The sequence below is a fragment of the Seriola lalandi genome, unplaced genomic scaffold (assembly GCF_002814215.2).
Source record: "Seriola lalandi dorsalis isolate HSWRI2012SDOR001 ecotype SW California unplaced genomic scaffold, Sedor1 jcf7180002054561, whole genome shotgun sequence".
In the NCBI taxonomy this organism is placed as follows: domain Eukaryota; kingdom Metazoa; phylum Chordata; class Actinopteri; order Carangiformes; family Carangidae; genus Seriola; species Seriola lalandi.
The window spans coordinates 916,086-935,978 of NW_019525114.1; the positions used below are offsets into that span (position 1 = coordinate 916,086).

General features: G+C 40.5%; 1 protein-coding gene across 1 annotated transcript; it reads right to left on the reverse strand.

Annotated features, from left to right (window-relative positions):
• Positions 1-6: 6 nt before the first annotated feature.
• LOC111662291 (rho-related GTP-binding protein RhoA-D) lies at positions 7-17,014 on the reverse strand. Its single transcript, XM_023416099.2, has 5 exons — positions 16,862-17,014; positions 9,070-9,227; positions 5,744-5,864; positions 5,192-5,322; positions 7-3,297 (listed from the first exon to the last, which is right to left on the reverse strand). Exons 2-5 carry the CDS (start codon positions 9,223-9,225, stop codon positions 3,124-3,126), a joined length of 582 nt encoding a protein of 193 aa, XP_023271867.1. The 5' UTR covers positions 9,226-9,227; positions 16,862-17,014; the 3' UTR covers positions 7-3,123.
• Between the last annotated feature and the right edge of the window lie 2,879 nt (positions 17,015-19,893).

A 19,893-nucleotide genomic window follows, 5' to 3' on the forward strand; every position in this document is an offset into this window, starting at 1 on the left:
AGTCGGTCTTGTCTCAAAAATAGTTTATTAATAACAATGTTCATGTTCACTTCAGATCAAACATTCACTACAACACTTTTCTGTTTACAAAGCATTATTACAATGAGCTTTTATAGAAATCTGGATCCTTTATAATTTCAAATACTTCCAGAGAAAGAAAAAGTTACACAACACTGAGCAGAAGCTGTTCCCGAAGACGTGTGTTGCGTGTGCATGTGTGTGTGTGTGTGTGTTTGTGTCTGTATGTGTGTGCGTGTATGTGTAAGACCCATGGTTATCTCATGCATGCATCAACATCATAAGGACAACTTTTGATATAGCGCAATATTATCTGCATACACATTAACAGCTGTATAGTACATGCTCTTTGTGATATGTTCAACACTAGAACCTCTGCCGCTCTAGGGGAATGCTTTCATCATTATGTTGCGCTTCCAGCTGTGAAAGTTATTCGATTATCTGTGCCGACCTCTAATTCCCAAGAATTTGAACATCATGCCACAACTGTGAAGCGCATAACTCAAGGCTTTTGTTTTCATTGCTAGAAATATTTAGTCGTAAAGGATGTGAATCTGTTTAATCTTAACTTATTAGTGTGTGTGTGTGTGTGTGTGTGCTATTTGTTGTCCACAATAATGCATAAGGTCCAGAGTTAAAACATAGCGTCCGCCCTACAAAGATTTGAGGTAACAACATTAATATGGTGCTTGTGTGTGATTGTAATCAATGCCCCCCTCTCTTCTTCCTCTTCAAAAATAAAAAACAAAAAAAATATTCACATCTACACCTCAGCTGAGCCGTGGAAAATACACCTAACTCTATAAGTTTTAGCTCTTCCACTGGATCACTCAGTTAAAGCATATGTGCTTGGCCAATAGAGGGTAATAAAGATGCATTACATTATAATAGATAAAGACCTTGCCAGCCAGTAGGTTTGGTTCCCATCCTGGCATTGTACAGAGGTTTCATGCAACATCAAAGATATTGTTTAGCCACACACATATCAACATCCGCCCTCCTCCTCACTGACAGCAACATGCAACCAAGGGAATGTGCAGTACATGAAAGAGCAACAGAGGCGGAGAAAAGGAATGCAGTGAAGAGTCTGTGCCTGAGGACAGTCGCTGGGGCCTTTTAAAGCGTTCTATATCAAGCCGTTGTATTTTCAGTTCACGTTCACAATCGAATGTTCTGAGAGGAGACGGGAGCAAAAGCTGCAACAAGTGTAGTTCAGTGTAAACCCCTTAACGATCTTCTGCTCCTTTGACTTGCGACATAAAATATCAAATGCTTCATTTGCCAGGAAACGGAGGTCTGATCAAAACACTGATCAAAATCAAGACAGACCATTGAGCCCGATTTCCATCCAGCCGCAGTTGATTTCTGAAAACTAACAGCAAAAGCCAACTCTGAAACATCAAACAGCATCTCTCTGGCTGCAGACAGATGTTTTCCCAGTGATTCTGGTGAGATATGTAATGTTACAAGTTTTGTAATTTTCCCATGATTCCCTCTCAATGTAAAACTGCATGATGTAAATTGGCGCAATCAAGCTCATCTGCCGAGATAATAAAGATGACACTGCATTTAAAGATATTAATACATAACATTTATGTTGTGAGGGAATACACTTCAGCAAACTAATTACATTTTTTTGCTGTTTTTCAAGCCATCCAAACATCTGAGCTTTGTGACACATTTCAGAAAGGTCACTCTTGGACCTCGTCAGTCAGTATCAGGTTGGCATAGTGCAGCTGGTCTATCTGGTCTGGGAGAGAACAACCAAAGGCACACCAGACCAGAGAAGGCACCGGGGGGGGGGGGGGGGGGGGGGGGGGGGGGACAAACTCCTCACACACAACTCAGCTCCACTAAAACATGTAAAGAATGTCATCCGACTGGAATCATCCACACGCAACAGGCTAACAGCTCTAACAAGACATCAGCTCCATGACTGGGCCAACCCGTCCAACACACAGATTCCTACAGTGGGCGTGACCGGCTCCTTTGCATTGTAGCAGACGGAGAGCTGAACTCGCTCACCCGCAATAAACAAACAAGGGAGGTTTCACCAGACCTTTGCCTCCATGTGATTCCTGTTTCAGCTGTGTCATTTCCCTGTTGCTCCTAACAGCTATTGTGCATAGTTGAGTCATATTGGCTTGTGTCTCAATTGGCCGGTTCTCATCCCGACATCAAGGTCCACTGCACAGATAAGCAACAAGTTATGAGGGGATGCATGCGAATAATCAGATCTGATTCTCATACAGACGTTCGGGAACTCACTACTTCGTTGACCGTCATCACATTACAGAGACAGCTATCGTCTTTATCCTCGGTGTGAGTGGACTGGAAATGGAGAATGTCGAGGGAACGCTGACAAAAAAACAAAAAAAAAATGACACAAGCAACCATTTGTTGTGCTTGATGAGTTGTCAACGGCACTGAAAGCCTTAGTTATGGCTTTGCTCGGGTTTCACAATGACATCACCGTGTAAAATGAGCTACAGTACAATGGAGAGGCCCTCAGCTGAAATGTTAGCTAGCTGACAAACATGAGAAGTTGATGGTGATGTACAAACTTCCCAAAAAAAAAAAAAGAAATAAAAAAAAGGCACTAGCGCTTATGGTCAAAAGATATCAACTTTCACTTTCTATCATGACTGCTACCATGATAAACAGAACTGATACTAACGTGACAGTCTGGACAGTTTGGACAAGACCTTATTCATGAAGACTTTATACAAGCTAAGAAAGGATGTCGCTCGCCCGAGCTCGTGAAGAACAATGTTGCATACAAATATGTGCATCTATCACTGCCTCATTACATTACAAATATAAAGAAAAAACAAGTTGGAAAACATTCTATGTGTATAGACAGCTTTCGGAAAAAAAAAAGCAAAATCAACAAGGAACTTTAAACATCAATTTCTAACCACAGCTGTAATAATGACAAAGTCCATTTTCCTGTATTAGGTGTGTTTGCGTTCATTTCATCTGTCTGCCTGTTATCGTGGAATTCGAGATACAGTACGAAGATGCCATTTGGTAAAAGGTCAGTCCTTTTTCATGTGTTTTGTTTTTCTTCCTGTTGGTCAGTTGATTTTCCGGTGTTTGAATTGCTCACAGCAGTGCGCAGCCGCTTCTCTTCTTGCGCTTGCGGACCTGCAGCGCCGCTCTAGTGGCCATCTCGAACACTTCCCGCACGCCGTCCTTGGTCTTGGCAGAGCACTCCAAGTAGCCGAAAGCACTGATCCTGCCGGCCATGTCCCTGCCTTCTTCTGTCTTCACCGGCTCCTGCGTGGACATTGAGAAAATTATTAGCAGTGAGGGGAGCATTCAAAAAAAGATGAAGGATTATCGGGGATTATTAAATTAAACGGCTCTTCATTTAGTACCACATTTGGCTTTTATAATTCTTCCAAATTTAGTGATGTTTTGACCTTTTATTGTTCTGAAATTAATCAATGTAGTTATATTAAACCTTATAATTTGCAGAAAACCAAAACAGATAGCAGCGGTAAAGTAAGATGTGTCATACAAAGTGACAGTGACAGCTTTTGGCTCAAAAATAGAGAAGGACAGGAATATTCAGTTGCTAACTGTATTTCCATTGTGCAACTTGGTGGTTTGTATTTTTTTTTTTTTTTTTTTTTTTACATTTTATTGGCTAAATAGCTCCTAGAGCAAATAATCAGCAGATTAATCGATAATGAAAATAACTGTTAGTTGGAGCCTTAAACGTAATGTTCAGTTCAACTCCCCACCACAATCATTTTTGTACAGTCCCTTCTAAAACCAAGTAAGCTGAATTTGATGTACCTGTGTTTCTACACCGTCCCGAAACGACTATCAAACAGATGAAAACTTGGAATCAGAGCCTCAGGAAGACTCAATAAACCCTGACAGCAACATCATGGCTTGAACATGTCGAGCCCACAACGTCTGTGTGACCACGTACATCTGAAACGCTTGAACTGATGACTTAGTGCTCTTTGTCACAACAGTTCCTGATTTCTACAAAAAGGAAAAGCTGACAGTGGCGTCTGAAAGAGCTGGAGAGCTTTGTCAACATGTTCCTATTATGAGCTGGACCTGGAGACAGACAGAGAGTGGGCCGTAGAGGCACGACGTGCTATTCTGCGACACAGTAAACCAATATGCTGCTGTCATTGTAGTATGACTGAAAGGCCACAGCCTTTTCAGAGTGCGTAAGCAAGATAACTTTCAATGGCACAAAAACGTGGCTTTTTAAATGGAGATCGTAATGGCTTTCATTTCTATTTATGTTCTATTTCATTTTTAAGTCATTTTAGTAAATGCCTTTAAATAAAGTTTGCACTTTATTTGCCTAATATTGACATTTTGCTTCATATACAGCATCTATTGCATGTCTGTCCGTCCTGGAGGAGAGATCCCTTTCCTGACTTCGTCCTGTTTTTACCCCATCAAAAGGTTTTTAGTGTCATCTTCCAAATTGAGAGTCTAAGGGTGTTGCATGTCGCACAGATTGAAAATCCCTCCCATCTGGCATGTTGGAGAATTGTATCTTCTCTCTGTTTTTTTTTTTTCTTTATATGTTTGACCCCCAACAACTGTACACATCTAAACATAAGGCCCAGTTCAGACAGACAATAGCACTGCATGGAAAAGACAAAGGCACAGCTCCCTCATTCACTGCAATAAAACCACAGTGGGGGTTGGGAAAAAAAAAAAAAAGTAGAGTCGTCTGGCAAAAAAGCTGAACCTGGGTCAACTTCTGCCACAACATAATGCAACGTAATCCGTCAATGCACTGCATCAGCCAATGTAATATAAGCAAGCGCACATTCCTGGTAGATGTTTGTAATATGAATGGGGCAGTTCTACTGTTGTGCATGGAAGCAGTGTTTGCAAATGACTGCAGTGATTTGTGAGTTGTTGTTTTTTTTGTCTCACAAGTAACCGAAGGCAACATCTTCCACCTCCTACACAGTGCAGCTTCGGGTCTCAACACCTACCAAAGTCATATTTAAAGGTCATGAATATGAGCATTAATAATTCAGAAGGAAACTCACACATTGAGCCTCGTGATATGTCTCAACCCTGCACATTTTTTTCTCAGGCGTCTGGTCCCTGAGTATTGAAGAGGTGCCTACTTGCTCCTGATTACCCCACTCCAGAGTTCGTTGACCTCCAGATGATTTCGTACCTGCTTCATCTTGGCCAGCTCTCTCCGTGTGTGCTCATCGTTCCTCAGGTCCTTCTTGTTCCCCACCAGGATGATGGGAACATTGGGACAGAAGTGCTTCACCTCAGGCGTCCACTTCTCAGGAATATTTTCTGTCCCGGAAGAGAAGAGAAGTCAGCTGAAATGCTCAAGAGGGAGGGCGACTATAAAAAGGGGACAGGCAGTGCAGAGTCACCCCGTGGAACACTTCACATGATGGATTGCTCTGCAGACTGCTCGAGGCAAAGATGTTTTTAGCTGCACTAATCCTGCTTCCCATCAAGTCCATTAAGGCATTTAACAAACAGCATGCTTAGCTAATATGAACCGCCTTGATTCTATGGCAACAAAATATCACTTTTATACAGTTTAAGTTAGGTTTTCTACAGTCTGTCATACTGTGTATCTACCACAGGCCGTAAACTCTCTGTGCTGCTGCCATCTTAGCTAGGTTTATCAAATTTAGATGTGTAAGTAAAGGTTATACAAATGAAACATTTTAAAACAGGCTACTGTATGCCTGTGGCTCCTTACCTAAACTGTCAGGGCTGTCGATGGAGAAGCACATGAGGATGACATCTGTGTCGGGGTAGGAGAGAGGCCTCAGCCTGTCGTAGTCCTCTTGGCCTGCAGTATCCCACAGTGCCAGCTCCACCTGGGACAACGCAAAAGAAACACTTTGTAAAACATGGGAAATACACACACAAAATATATATATATATATATATATATATATATATGTATATGGCACATGAATGTGTATAATTCTTGGTTTTTACTCCTTATTCTCTCCATGATTGAATCATTCGTGTCATTTTCAACAGTTTTGTAACAGGACCCTGCCTTCAGGGCCAATATAAAAATCAGCTGTTTACCCAGAGCTAATGTAATGTTGCTCACTGTTCCAGATGAATAGACAAACACTTAACCAGTCACGACATCATTAGTGATGACATTTCTTTCCTTATCCACTGAGAGCTGTGACTAGTTGGAAGATGATGTATGAACCTTGAGGCAGTAATTTTCCCAAAGGGCAATGCTTTAAACACCAGGAAGGAAATGATGTTTAGATCAATTAACCTGGGGGGCATTTTTCTCCTCTGGCCAGACATACCTTCCATTTTGACAATTACATATGATTTGTATGTTTTACTTAAGCTGCTTTCCTTGTGTGTGGGAAACTCGGTGTACAGATATTTGCTTCTTATCACAGCTGAAGCTCTGACCTAATCAGAGCTTCATGAGTCTGTTATGTTGCCAGTTTTGTGGTAATGAACTTGGGGACTGGCCTCATCCCATCACACCACTGATTAATTCAATTAGGGAAAGTGGGAGATTAGTGAGCATCAAACCAGATACCTTCTGTCCCTGTACAGGCATTAGCAGCCAGCTTTCGCTCGACTCCGCTCTTGAGCTGACTCACTGTGTTTCAGGGGGGGAGAAAAACTTCTGCAAACTTTTGAATACTGGAACTACTGCATGACAATAGATTATGGTATGCCCACAGCGGGAACATGCATCAGTCAACTATCCCAAAAATAGAAGTTTGCAGAGGCAGAGAGGGTAGGAGGTGGCTGCACACTGTTGAGGCTGCATGAGCAACCGGAGCAGTCATGTTCCCACTGGACTTGTGTAAAGCTGCAGACTTTGGGGAGGAAAAGAAAGAGGGAAAAAAATGCTATTTTTAGAATCTGCTCAATTCACTGAAGGTGGGGGTAAGAGAAAGTCTTTTACCTTCAAGGGGGGTAAAAACTCTAATTTAGGGGCTGAGATCACCAATCTAATCCAGCTGGTTTTATAATGTTCTAATTCTTATGGGACAGCCTTCCTCTAGAGAGTCGGAGGGGGGAATAACCAAAGAAGCCGACAGTCATATCTTTGTCCCTTGGACCGATGTCCTTCTTGAAACCCCAAGTTTATATTTCCTGTCCAGAACACAACGGTTAACCCCTCCTTGCTTCCCCCCAACTTAGTGCTACCAGGACAGGAAATGAGAGACGTTTATCGGGCAGGAGAAGGGTCCTGAGGGAGGGAGGGGGATTGCCAGGAGACATCCCTGTTCCCTGTCTGAACAGGAAGCTGGGAAGTAGAGTCATTTCCTGTTTTGCCAAGTGGTGATCCTGCAGCGGTGGTCAGCTCAAGAGAACAAAACCCTTTGACATAACAAACCATCTGCAGCTCAGACCCGACCATCGCTGGCAACTCCCTGCGACTCAAATGCAAGACGTCAGGCACCCTCGGGAGTCAGACTTAAATGTAGTTGGTTTAATAACTCTGTCTCTGTCTGAAACCACTTCCTATTTGTTATACAACGCACTTTATTTACCCTCTACCATTTTATCTGTGCGTCTATATATTTGTCCAAATTCTGAGTGTGAAATTTATGCATTATATTTGAAATGATGCGTTTCAGGAATAAGAAGGTGCTCCGACACACATTACACACAATCCAGTTTTTAAGACACAGACTTCTTCATGTTTTATTAATAAAAATATGTATTATGTATAGTTGGATGATACGTATTTATAAATCAGCTTCCAGACCAACAAAGCAGGTGATTGGGTGATTGTGACAAATGCGAATATAGTTGTAATTAACAACAACCTGCATGATCCGTTTTCTGATAAACTATGGATCAGTGTTCTTGCAGTTTTTCACCTCAGGAACATCAAGCTAATGCACCACTGCCACACATGCGGAGGTAGCCTGCTTGTTGTGGATGTGTGTTCCCCTCTCTGAGACTTTCAACTTGAGTTTAATACATCCGGCAGTTGTGACGTTGGTAGTTACAAAACAAAACTGGAAATGGAACAAACTGCAAAAATGAATGGGCCACATAAGGTCAATAGTGCCCACACAAAATCCCACGCTGGAACAAGACTCTACACCTGTGAGAGATGATGATTAATAAATGTCCCACATCTCAGTTTAACACTTACTACAGTGAACTATTGAGGTTGTTACATCAAAAGAAGTGAGTCAGTGAACGAGGGAGCGACTTCGGGCAGAGCACATGTAACTGACCGAACCCTGCCCCCAAACAGTGATGATCCAATCACTATTTAGCATGGCAGGTCTGTCAAGCTGCGGACTGCTCCATGTTTCAGACGTGTGCATGGGGCTGTAGTATGAGCGATATTCTGTCAATTAAATGTTTAATGTAAAGGAAGGCTGTCTTTTTCTTTTTTAGCTTTTACAGAACCAAAAATACAACAACAAAGGTTAGCATGTCAGGCTAACTAGTTAACTACTTACATTTGTTACCTAACGTGGCTTTACATCTCACTCCAAAGAGCCTTTCATACTACATTATTTCATGGGGTTACAGGTAATATTTTAAGAAAAGCCTCTCTCACAATACTACATCCACTGTGTGAGATTAATGTTAACGTCTCTGTCCTGCTCTTTATTGGAAAATCCAAACAATCAAGTATGAAGCTAACCTCTTTCTTGTTCGAGTATCTAACCTAAGAGGCGAAACAATGTTAGAATAAAACAGTCTGATCTTGCATTATTCCTCATGATAGTTATAATAGTGGAATGACCTAGATCTACACCACAATAAAAGAAGACCGATGCTTTTGCTGTATCTTCTCCGTGTATCACCAACTGGTAAAGATGCAGATTTTTTTTTTTGCTTGTGACATGCAGCTTCAGCTTCAGCCTTTATAAATGTAGGCATCAAGGGCCCCGTTACAGGATTCCTTTTTTAAAAACAAAAACAGAAACAGAAACCTTGACAGGGGTAGCAACATTCCCTAAAGGAGGGCGGGACTTTCCTAATATTACTTTGAGTACACTGTTGGATTATAACACAAACTGAAGGACTTTCTATGTGCCTGATGTCAAATGTACAAACCTGCTTTCCATCAACCTCGATATCAGCGATGTAGTTCTCAAACACTGTCGGGACGTAGACTTCAGGAAACTGATCTTTACTGAAAACAATTAGGAGACATGTTTTTCCACAAGCTCCATCCCCGACAATCACCAGCTTCTTCCGAATGGCTGCCATCTCTGTCGGGAAACAAGAAGAACGTCTTTACAAGGATTCATCACAAACAGACATTCAAAAAGAAAAAAAAAAAAGAAAAGAAAGAAAGACTGTTGAGAGCCAGATTTATCAGCACAACCACAAGAGGAGAAAGAAACTTTTTTTTTGCTGTTGCTGGAGATTTAATCTGTCATGCGGAACAAATGGGCCGAGCAACACAGTCACACTTTTGTCATCTGTTTGTGTATCTGCACTTCAGATATTTAAATTATTTGTAGAGATCGCAAGATCACAAGACAAATCAAAAACATAACGTTGAGCAAAAACTTTCTCTGCTCCTGCTGTGCGGCTCCAAAGCAACCGCTCTGACATCTCCGACTGACAGTACTGCATCACACTACACCTGAGGGAGGGTGCTCTGTGATCCGCACGTTGTCACAGACAACTGCAGTCACAGACCTTGAATCCCTAGTGCCAAGTCTAAACTACAAAGCTACAGGACGGACGGAGGAGGAGGAGGAGGAGGAGGAGGAGGAGGAGGAGGAAGGTAGTGAAGTGAGGGAGAGGAGAAAGAGAGGAGGGGTGTTGAGACAAGCTGGGACATGAAGTAATGTACTATCAGGTTCCTGCTCCACCCTGTTTGTTTCCCTCTGCAGCTTGTGTGGAAAAGAGAGTGTCCACGGAATCAGAGCAGCTGGCGAAGTACTTAGTGGTGTCCTAAAACACTATGCTTTTGATCTCTGTTTATGATTTTTCAGTTCTCTTCAGGAACACTTTGATAGTAGCATAATATCATAATTATCTCAAAATTAGAGCTAAACCTGTCGGCCCATATGTTGTGCCAGTGTTAAAGTGAAATTTCTCACATGGGGTTTAGACAGTTGCGAGCATGTTGTAGAGGAAAAAAAAAAAACAAAGAACACGCAAGAATTTTACTGTGCAAAAAACACAGTGAACCAAGAAAGATTTCTGCAATAACCCCAGAGTGGAAGGCTAGTTTAGCTGGAGCAGGATGAGTGGGGATGAGTTAGCAGTGCTGCTGATGGATGAGCTGGAGCCCTGCTGCCTGGGAGCAGCTGTGCATATAGTCATTTGGCTCCTCACCTCATCTACTTTCTGCCAGACAGTCTTGACAGCCATCCTCTTCACGAGGGCACCCACTTATCAGGGGGAATTCATCTTTTAGAGCTGCGGGCAAAACACTGAGTCGAATCTGCCCTAATGCCCATTTTTAATCTCTGCTTGGATGCATGGCAACACCAGTCGTTTCATCGAGTAGCATCAAACCGCCAACAATCATCACGAATCAGGCCTGAAGTTATTAGTCAAACTATTAGTGATTTGGTACTGTAACAGATCAGTGGATTAGCGTCACCAGTTTCATCTAAATGGCTCATTAAAAATAATTTCTTCCACTCATGGCTGAGGGATATGTGCAAAATTATTATCTCAATCGTCATCTTAACTAATCACTGAAATGATAGGCTTGATCAGTATGCTGTTTCCACTGTTTGCATGAACAGGATTGAGATGCAAAGTGAGCAAAGAAACACTGGAATGAGTGAAAAGAAAAAAAATGTACACAAGAGAGGAAATTATTACCCAGCTGTGTTTCCATGGGTATTAAGACTTGGCATAACCAGTAGCCATATTGGAAATTTTGGGTGCGTTTGCTTGTTTTATTAGCATCTTGGTTACACTCTCCTTCTTGCAGAAATTGTGATCACGATTTAATTATATGTTCTGCGTTTTGCCCAAAATCCCACTCCTTCTGGTGCAATGTACTGTGTTACAGCTGCAAGAAGGCTTTGCCAAGAGGTGCCAAAGGCCTGACTTTGAATTAGGACACTGCAGCAAATAGTGGTAGTGTGCTCACTTCTTTTTTTCCTACATATTCAAAAATGTAAGGAAAGACAAGTGGGTAAATGGAGTGAGTATTCTGTAAATGACGATCAAAAATTATCATACACTTCAGCTGCAAATGCTTTTACTCATGAGATTTTATTAGACAAAAAAACGGAATATGTGAGAACAAAGACCGCTTCCTCCGACCTTCTTCAGATGGGTTTGACACTGGGATGAATACTGACTCCACAGAAACTGCACAGTATCTTGTGCTTTGCAGAGAACTGGACCAGAGATAGCTTGAACTAGATGATGGGTTCAAAGCCAAACAAGTGGGAGACAGCAGCGCCGCGGCCTCGGAGGCTCACCCTGTGAAACAAAACAATCCACTTCCTGTTCTGTGAAGCTTGGGAGGAGCTTTTGGCTGCCGTTCTGTTTGGACAGGCCTCAGCAGAGCCGGGACACAGAGAGGGCTGCCAGAGGCAACGCAACACATGCACGCATGCTTACTCACACAATACCCACACATGCACACAGCCCCTCTCTTTGCACACCACAATCATAGCTTGTCCTTGGTGGCAGTGATATTGGGAGCCGATGAAGGAACATCTTGACACATTGGCAAAGGGAAATTATGCGTGAAAATGTCCCATATAGTCATGAACTGTGCCGAATACTCCGGCTACCCATGACTGATACCCTCAATTTAGGCACTAATGGAAACTAATGGCAGCAACATACTGAGGAGAAAGTTTAGGTGGTTGCCAGCAGCAAACGATTTCACGATCAAATCTATTCATCTTCAACCACCATTCATCCTCTCCACATTCAGATCAAAGCCTGAGCTCACGCTGATTCAATATAACATGTGAATGGGAACCACCTACATGCATCAGCCAGTATCAGCTGGCCCACCTTTGACCCTGCACACTATTGAACGAAAGCAAAGGTGTCACTGAGAGATTAAGCGAACTCTCGGAAACCGCGACAAAAGCAGAAACAGCTCGACATCATTCTGTCGGTTCCACACAAACATCAATCGGCTCAGGGTGCCGACGTTTTCATTTACCTATCACTGTGATTCTACACAACACAACTGAGATGTTGCCACTGCTGCAGGGAGATATGGTACAACATATTCATAAAGCCTTCAGTCGTGCTGAGGTTGATGGAAGAGCGACTGTAACTGCGCGACGGGAACACTGTGTTACACACAGGTTGACACATCAAAGAGACGTACTGTAAGCAAAGTTAACAAAATAACACTGAATAACACTGAACTGACTGAACTGTCGTTGACCGGTCTTTTAGCCGAGGTCGTATTTATTTTCATAAAAGCTAAGTTTGAACAGAAGCCAGAGAACAAATATATATATATATATATTACAGTGTAATATAATAATATTACAGTGATAGGAGCTTATTTCTATTGGTGATCTATTAGTATTTCTGTCCTCACATTCTTTAAGCAGTGTTTTCATTCATCAGAATTGTTAAAGGTGTTAAAGTTTATCTCGCTGCTCCTACATTCATCTGAAGGGGGACAGTTGTAGTGAATGTAATGCTGTTACAGCAAAAAAATTTCAACCAGGCTCAACTTTTGTTGCAATATGGTCAGTTAATACATATTAATATATACACATATAGTATATTATGATGATTTGTTATCATCACAAATTTAATACTTTAGGATTTTAAACTTTTGGTCGATAAAATAAGTGAATTTAAGATGTCAAACTTGAAAGCTGTAACATTTTTCACTATTTTTGGGTGCTTTAGTAACTAAACCCAATCGTAAAAGTAATTCAGATTAATTCATAATGAAAAAAGTAGTGAGTTCCGACCAAAAGTTAATTAGTAGAAGGAAAGTATGGACGCCTCCGCAGCAAGTGTTCCCGGACAAAGTGTAAAGTGAACACTCTTAGACACATATGAACTTGATCCAAGAACAACATTGGGGCCATTAAAATGCATAGTAAAGCAAAGCACCAATTCCTCCTACAACTATTTGAGCAATGCCCCTGGTTAATGAACACACGACCTCTCTCTTTCTCTAAGGAGGTTTCCTGAGGCTTAGGGGCCAACAGCAGTTATGCAACAAGCTGAGCAGGGTTAGCTCAGAGCAGAGGGTGACCCGGGCCGGTGAGGTGGCGCTGCCTTTCAATCCTTATATGAGTTTATTATCAACACATATGCTGAAAATACATCAATCTGCCAACCAATAACAGGCCTGTTGTTTCTGACATAATGATAATAATGACTTTTTTTTTTCTTGCTCTGAGGTTCTGCAAACTAGCAAACATAAAACAGGAAGTGATTCCGAGAAGGATTTCTTTGCTCGTCCAACAGGCTTCACAGGGCTGCACCTATTTCTTTGATATATTACAATGGACTCAGATAGAGGTACAGAGCAGCTGGTGTCAATATTGAAAAGTAATTCCCTAGTTTGTTTGTTTGTTTCAAGGAGCTCAGTTGAACTCTGTAGATAAAGGCTTCCTAACTAACAGAGTAATAAAAGCAAGGATGGATTTTGAATTCTGAATCTGCATGGAACAACATAAAACTTACTTTTCTAAGAGAATAAAAAATGACTTTTAATATCCTTCAGTGACATGAATTTTATAGAAAATGCTCTCCGGCATCTTCAGCAACACAACCACAACTCATTTCTAAGAGGGAATTAGTGCTTTTTTCCCTATTCTTTTCCTCAAGACACACAAGCTAACAGGAAGAAAGAAGCCCTTAGCTCTGAAACCATGCAAGAATTTGCCTCACCTCTGCAAATCTGCCTGAGAAATGGGCCAAAGTTCATAAACTGGCAGAGGCTGTGGCTGAGAAAGAGCAGACAGCCTGCAACACCAGCTGTCTGCACCACCTTAACCCGAATGTAAAAACATCTTATCTGACTAAATCTGACAGGAGGCGACGGACAACAGATCACATGCAGAATCAAGACAGTCGGTGACTGCCCAAAGAAAAAATCCAACGCTGTTTCACATCAAGCATTTATATAATTTAGGCATTCCTGAGTATACTGTAGTAAGCTGTGGACTCAAGTGCATAAAAGTGAAATGTGAGTGCTGAGCTCTCTTACACAACAGCAGGAATACACACAGCAGATCAGGTCAGCTTCTCACATTCTTTGGGCGTATATAACAAACACACCAGCTCCTTAGTCTCACTGAGTCATGACTTTACTGGTACACCCACTGGAAATGATCAGATGTCCTAACATTGAGGCAGCCCATGAAATAAAACCAGCTATGATCTTTCTGTTGAGGCCTCTTGAGGACAACGACCTATTTATCCATGCAAAGAAAATCCAAAGACCTTTTCAGACTCTTAACTTAATATAAAAGTAATTTAAAAGAGATTGTCTTAGCAATAGCTCAACATTTTGGGAAATACTATAATACTATATATATATTATTATAGTATAGTATATATATATTATAATAATGCTTGCTTTTTTAGATGAGAAGATAGATACCACTCTCATGCCTGTATGGTAAATGTAAAACCAGTTAGCCAGTTAGCTTAGCTTAGCATTTAGAAGAGTCTGCTGACTTCCTGGCAACCTCACAATAACAAGACTCCAGGAAGTCACCGCTCCCTGACCAGAAGGTAGTCTGACACATAACTCCGCATGAAACCGCAACTTGTCATCTTTACTCTTCTGTTTTTGTCTGGAATAAACAACTTAGCCGTTTCCCATTGTGTCCAATCTTCATGCTAAGCTAACCGTCACTGAGTGTGGTACTGATCTTCTCATTTACCTCTTGGCAGGAAAAGCGAATAAGATCAAACGAGTTCTGTAAATTCATGTGGTTATGGGATCCTCAACACTTCGGCTGGGCCTATCGGAAGAGTGCCACAACTACAGATTGACTAATCACCATATCGGCTGAATGACCTGCATCCTGGTCACCTCCACGTCTTCCGTCGAACAGCCATGAACTTCTAAATAAGATAAGACACCCACAGGTTCCCCTTGCTCTTAAAGCTTGTTGAGAGGGAGCAGGGAAAGACGAGAGACTTGAGTTGCGTGATGACCGAACTCTTAGGCAGAGGCAGAGGATACGGCACATGGCTTTGAGAGAACTGACACCTCATGGCTCACTTTTTTAAAATAATTCAGGTCATGAGCAGACTGGAAGGACTGACTGGCTGGCTGAGAGGACACTTCTGTTCCCCCAGGAGAGAGCACAAGGTCTTTACACTCTGGGGCTGCAACTAATGGTTATTTTGAAAAATGATCGACCGATTAATTGAGAAATGTCAGAAAATAGTGAAAAATTACAATTATCATTTCCCACAGCACAAGGTGACGTGTTCAAAATGCTCGTCTTCTTTGACCAGCAGGACAAAACCCAAATATTCACTTTACTATCATAGCGGACTTAAATAAAAACCTGAAGAACATTTTTGTCCCCCCCCCCAAAAAAAAAAAATATGAGAACAATTCATTAATTATCAAGTTTGCTGCCAATTAATGTTCAATATTGATTATCATTTTGATAATTTTCCAAATAAAAATGCCAAACATTCAGAGGGTTCATCTGATCAAATTTGCTGCTGTTTTTAGTTTTCTATCATTATTTTGAATATCTTTGAATTTTACAGTCGGACAACCCAAGTTATTTGAAGATTTCCCATTTCCTGTTGTTTATAAACTGAAAAAATAATCTACAGATTAATCAATAATGAAATGAGTTGCAAACCTACAATATACAGCCACAACACAGAGCAGAGCAGACACAAAGGCACAGATGCACACAATGATGAAATGTATTTCTAGCATATTCTGAGCATATGAAATTACATTTGTAAATAGTTTTCATGGCTAAAACTATAATCGTCGTTGATTAATCTAATTAATAAAAATAAATAAATATCAGAAAATAATTAAGAATATCCATCACAGTTTCTCAAATCCTCATATTTCTTGTTTTGTCCAACCAACATACAAATCAGAGAAAAGCAGTAAATACTATTATCTGAGAATCTGCGAGCTGAGAAAATATTTGTCGTTTTTCCTTAATAAATTACTTAAACAATTACTCTATTATCGAAAGGGGTTAAAAAAAAAAAACTGTGATAGATTGCAGGTAATTGTTTCAGCACTTTCTTTTGCTGTCAACAAGTGTATCAACAAAGATATATTGCAGGGATGCCACATGAATTTTAGCTTTCCAATAAATCTGAGCATATTCAGGAGGATGATCACAATATATTATCATTTCATGTGAATCTTAAATCGTGAATGAGACCTGAAGTAGCACTCAAATTCACATCTTTCTTAAACATAATGAAGCCTAAATAACTCTCTTACGTTCTCAGATTTCATCCCCCCCACATGTTTTTTGTTGTGCTTGTAAATCATAGTCGGCAGTTCAAGCAACGCCTTTACGAGAAATGGGAGTCTTAATAACGAGGAAATTAAGTGTTCCCAGAAATAGAAATGGCTCATTAAGAGATTTGCCATGCGGAGTTGCTTATTGAGGTCGCAGCACTTGGACAGACTGTACATACCAACAGGATCTGATCTGCTGCTTTGACTTTGAAACTACCAGCAATGAAGCTATCAACAGTTGTACAGAAACACACCATGCCCACCACAAACACACTGGATACACTTCATTATCTATCCCCGCACCGTCACAGATTAAACTATTAAACCTAAGCGGGAAAAAAAGGCGAATGTTAGTACGAGGACAAGCCACCACCTTGTTCTCTCACCCAAGTAATAGAGCTATAATTAGTGTCAAATAAGAATATTCAGTCAAACTACAGCCTTTGTTTTCACCATTACCTGTCGTCAGCCAGATGAGAGGTTTTTATAAATATTAATCCCCGCTTGCTCTTTCCTCTTGATCGTGGCAAACACACACACACATACACACACACTCACTCACTCACTTCTTGCTGCAGTATTCGCTAATTTTACAGAGAGGGTGCTGGAAACCGGGGCAGGCAAGAGCAAGATCCTCCCACCGACACCAGCGACAACCCCAGCGAGGCGTGCAGGCTGCTACTTCCGTTTGGGACTTTCAAAATAAAAAAAAAGGGACGCGCATGATCTTGATGGATACGGCTGGTGTTACTTAGTATTTTTCTTACTGAGTCTGTAAAAAATCTTTCAATACGTTATGACTTCTCTACCCTGTCTGTGGTTCTCAGCCCTAAATGTCTCACAAATACATACTTTTATTTTTTTTATATACTAAATATTTTTCTAAACCAGCTGGGCATTGTTGTTTTTACAAAAATCACCCAAAGAGGAGTAAACAGTGTATTTGTCGGGAGCTATTTTCTGTGGTGGATCAATACACATTTAGTCAGGATGTGTGGGACTGACTCAAAATGATTTACGGTTCCCACGGTCATTGCAGGGAAGTAACATGTCACCCAGTGAAATTGTGTGTGTGTTATGTGTGTGTTTTTGGTGCTTTTTGGATTACAATGGAGTTCTATAGGCTTTTGGCTTTGGTGGTGTGTCACTGGCCATCAGTGTGAAAATTAATCAGCAGTTACTCACAGAGGACAGGAAACTGACCTGTTTTTTTAACACTGAGACCTGTAATGTTATTTCTGGGTAAAACCCAGAGATTAGTGATGTCACATGAAGTGGTTTCCATTAGATGTAAATGGAAAACACCTGCTGTGACATCATTGATTTATATGTGTCCAAAAGTGAAACAGGCTAAAAGTTCCTCCCAGCCACACCAGTCTCTTGCTGATTTTACTGACTCAAACGTGAATGTTATGATTGCTCTTATATCAACTGCAATTTGTTGCTTTATACACTCCAATACCGTTTCCACTCCAAAAGTGAGTCCAAAGCTTACACTCTTATTTTGAAGGCTAAGGCATGCATTTCCGGTGTTGTTATGGTTACCTCTATATAACTTGATGGAGCTGCTGCAGGCGCTGGAGTCACCCAGGTCCCTCCTCCCTTCCTCGGTCAAAGATGACATCATCTGTAGTACAAGAAGACTCGTGCAACAGGAGGGATGGGTGTGGATCTCACCAGTGAGCCTCTCTGAAAAACAAACAAACAAACAAACAAAAAAAAAACCTCCACCAGCATTTTCATATGTCAGCAGTCACTTTTTGCAGGCTGCAGCGTGGTGCTGTAGACCTGTGTGATGTGTGTCAGTATTAACACAACTGGACCTGCAACAATAAGAATGCTGCAAACAATAATGAAGAATGCACATGGCCTTTTCTCAGCTCAGATCATATATAACCCAGTATGACAAGCAACCACACACACAGACATAATCATTTATATCATCAAAACAACACAAGAAGATTAATATTGATAGGCCTATATAATTTTTATTGACTGGTGATCAGTGGTGAGGAAAAAGTACATTTCCTCAGGTATTGTACTTTATTCCTCTACTCCACTACATGTATGTTGTTCACTTTACAAATAAAGATTTTACTAACAAAACATATGAGCATCTAATAAAACATAATGCATCACCATAAACTAAAGGTCACATCGTCTCATACAGGTGTTTTCAGTTATTGTGGGTGTTTAAGGTTCCTTCTTTCAATGTGTTTTATTTAAGATAACCGTCACATGGCTGAAGATGAATATGAATTTTGCATTACTGTATGTTTTCTTGTCACTCTTTGCTGTCAAACTGTGAGTGTAAAGAAAGCCATGAAGAAAATGTGATAGAATATTTAAATCATAAAAAAGAAGATAATGATTAAAGTATATGTTGAACCACAAAACTAACAGGAGAGTGAAGGAGATCAGTCAAACAGTCTGAGATCTCCCCCACATTTTACGTCTAATTGGGCAAAACTGAAATCACGTGTGTGGCTGACCAGTACAGCTACATTAAATTACAGTTTATATGTTAATGCTTCCATAACAATAATCAACATAATACACAACGATATGATGAAAAGGTAAATCTTTTTGACAAAAGCTGAGGTCTTTTAGTACTTTACTGGTAGACTTTAATTACGTTTACATAAGTAAAATGTTGAATGGAAGACTTTATCTCGTGTATTCTTACATGATGATATCACTGTAAGTGAATTATCTCTGTTCTTCTTCCACTGATGTCAGGATTATACAAGATGTTCACATGATGAATGCAAGTGCTGGTAAATTCCTTTAACCCTGATACTCTCTGTCCTGGGAACTTGTTAAACAGTTTAAAAAACACACATAACATTGTTTCACTAGCTTGATACTTTATGACGTCATGATTTTATGAGCATTGCTGCAAAATATGATTTTAAAATTGATGAAACGTCTCACACTTCCATTATGGAAAATGATGCTTTGCTTCTGTTCGGAAGCTCAGACCCCAGCAAGATTTTTTTAATGTCCTATACATGTGTTTACAAAACTTTTTATACTGCACTAATCTCCCCAAATCCCAACTAAACCTATTTGGATTTTTAAATAGTTTAATTTTAAATAGTTTGGTAGACCTCTGTGAGTCACCATCTTTGATAACATAGTGCACATAAACAAATATGTATATAATCATTTCCTTATGAGTGAGATTGTATAACAAATAATACATGACATATTTCCTTATTTGGTGTAACAAAAGGGATTTATGGTCATTTTGTCTTAAATTCATTTTGTTCACCCACACTTCAGTACTTATCTATGTATTAAATTTCAATATGTTCAGGGAAGAAAAGCCATTTAGTATTTAAACAGTGAGAAAGTAAAGCTGATGTCAACAAGGGGTCAGGGCCTCATGGAGAAGATTACTTTGCTCTCATTAAAGGTAAAACATGTTTTGGAAACTTCTGCTCTTGTTAAATTAATCATGGCTTTTGATAACTCTGTGTATCAGTATT

Coding starts and splice junctions, on each gene's coding strand:
- LOC111662291 (XM_023416099.2), bottom strand. CDS start 9,225: ATGGCAGCCATTCGGAAGAAGCTGGTGATTGTCGGGGATGGAGCTTGT. Junction 5,323..5,743: donor CGACAGCCCTGACAGTTTAG/GTAAGGAGCCAC, acceptor CTTCCGGGACAG/AAAATATTCCTGAGAAGTGG. Junction 3,298..5,191: donor AGCTGGCCAAGATGAAGCAG/GTACGAAATCAT, acceptor ATGTCCACGCAG/GAGCCGGTGAAGACAGAAGA.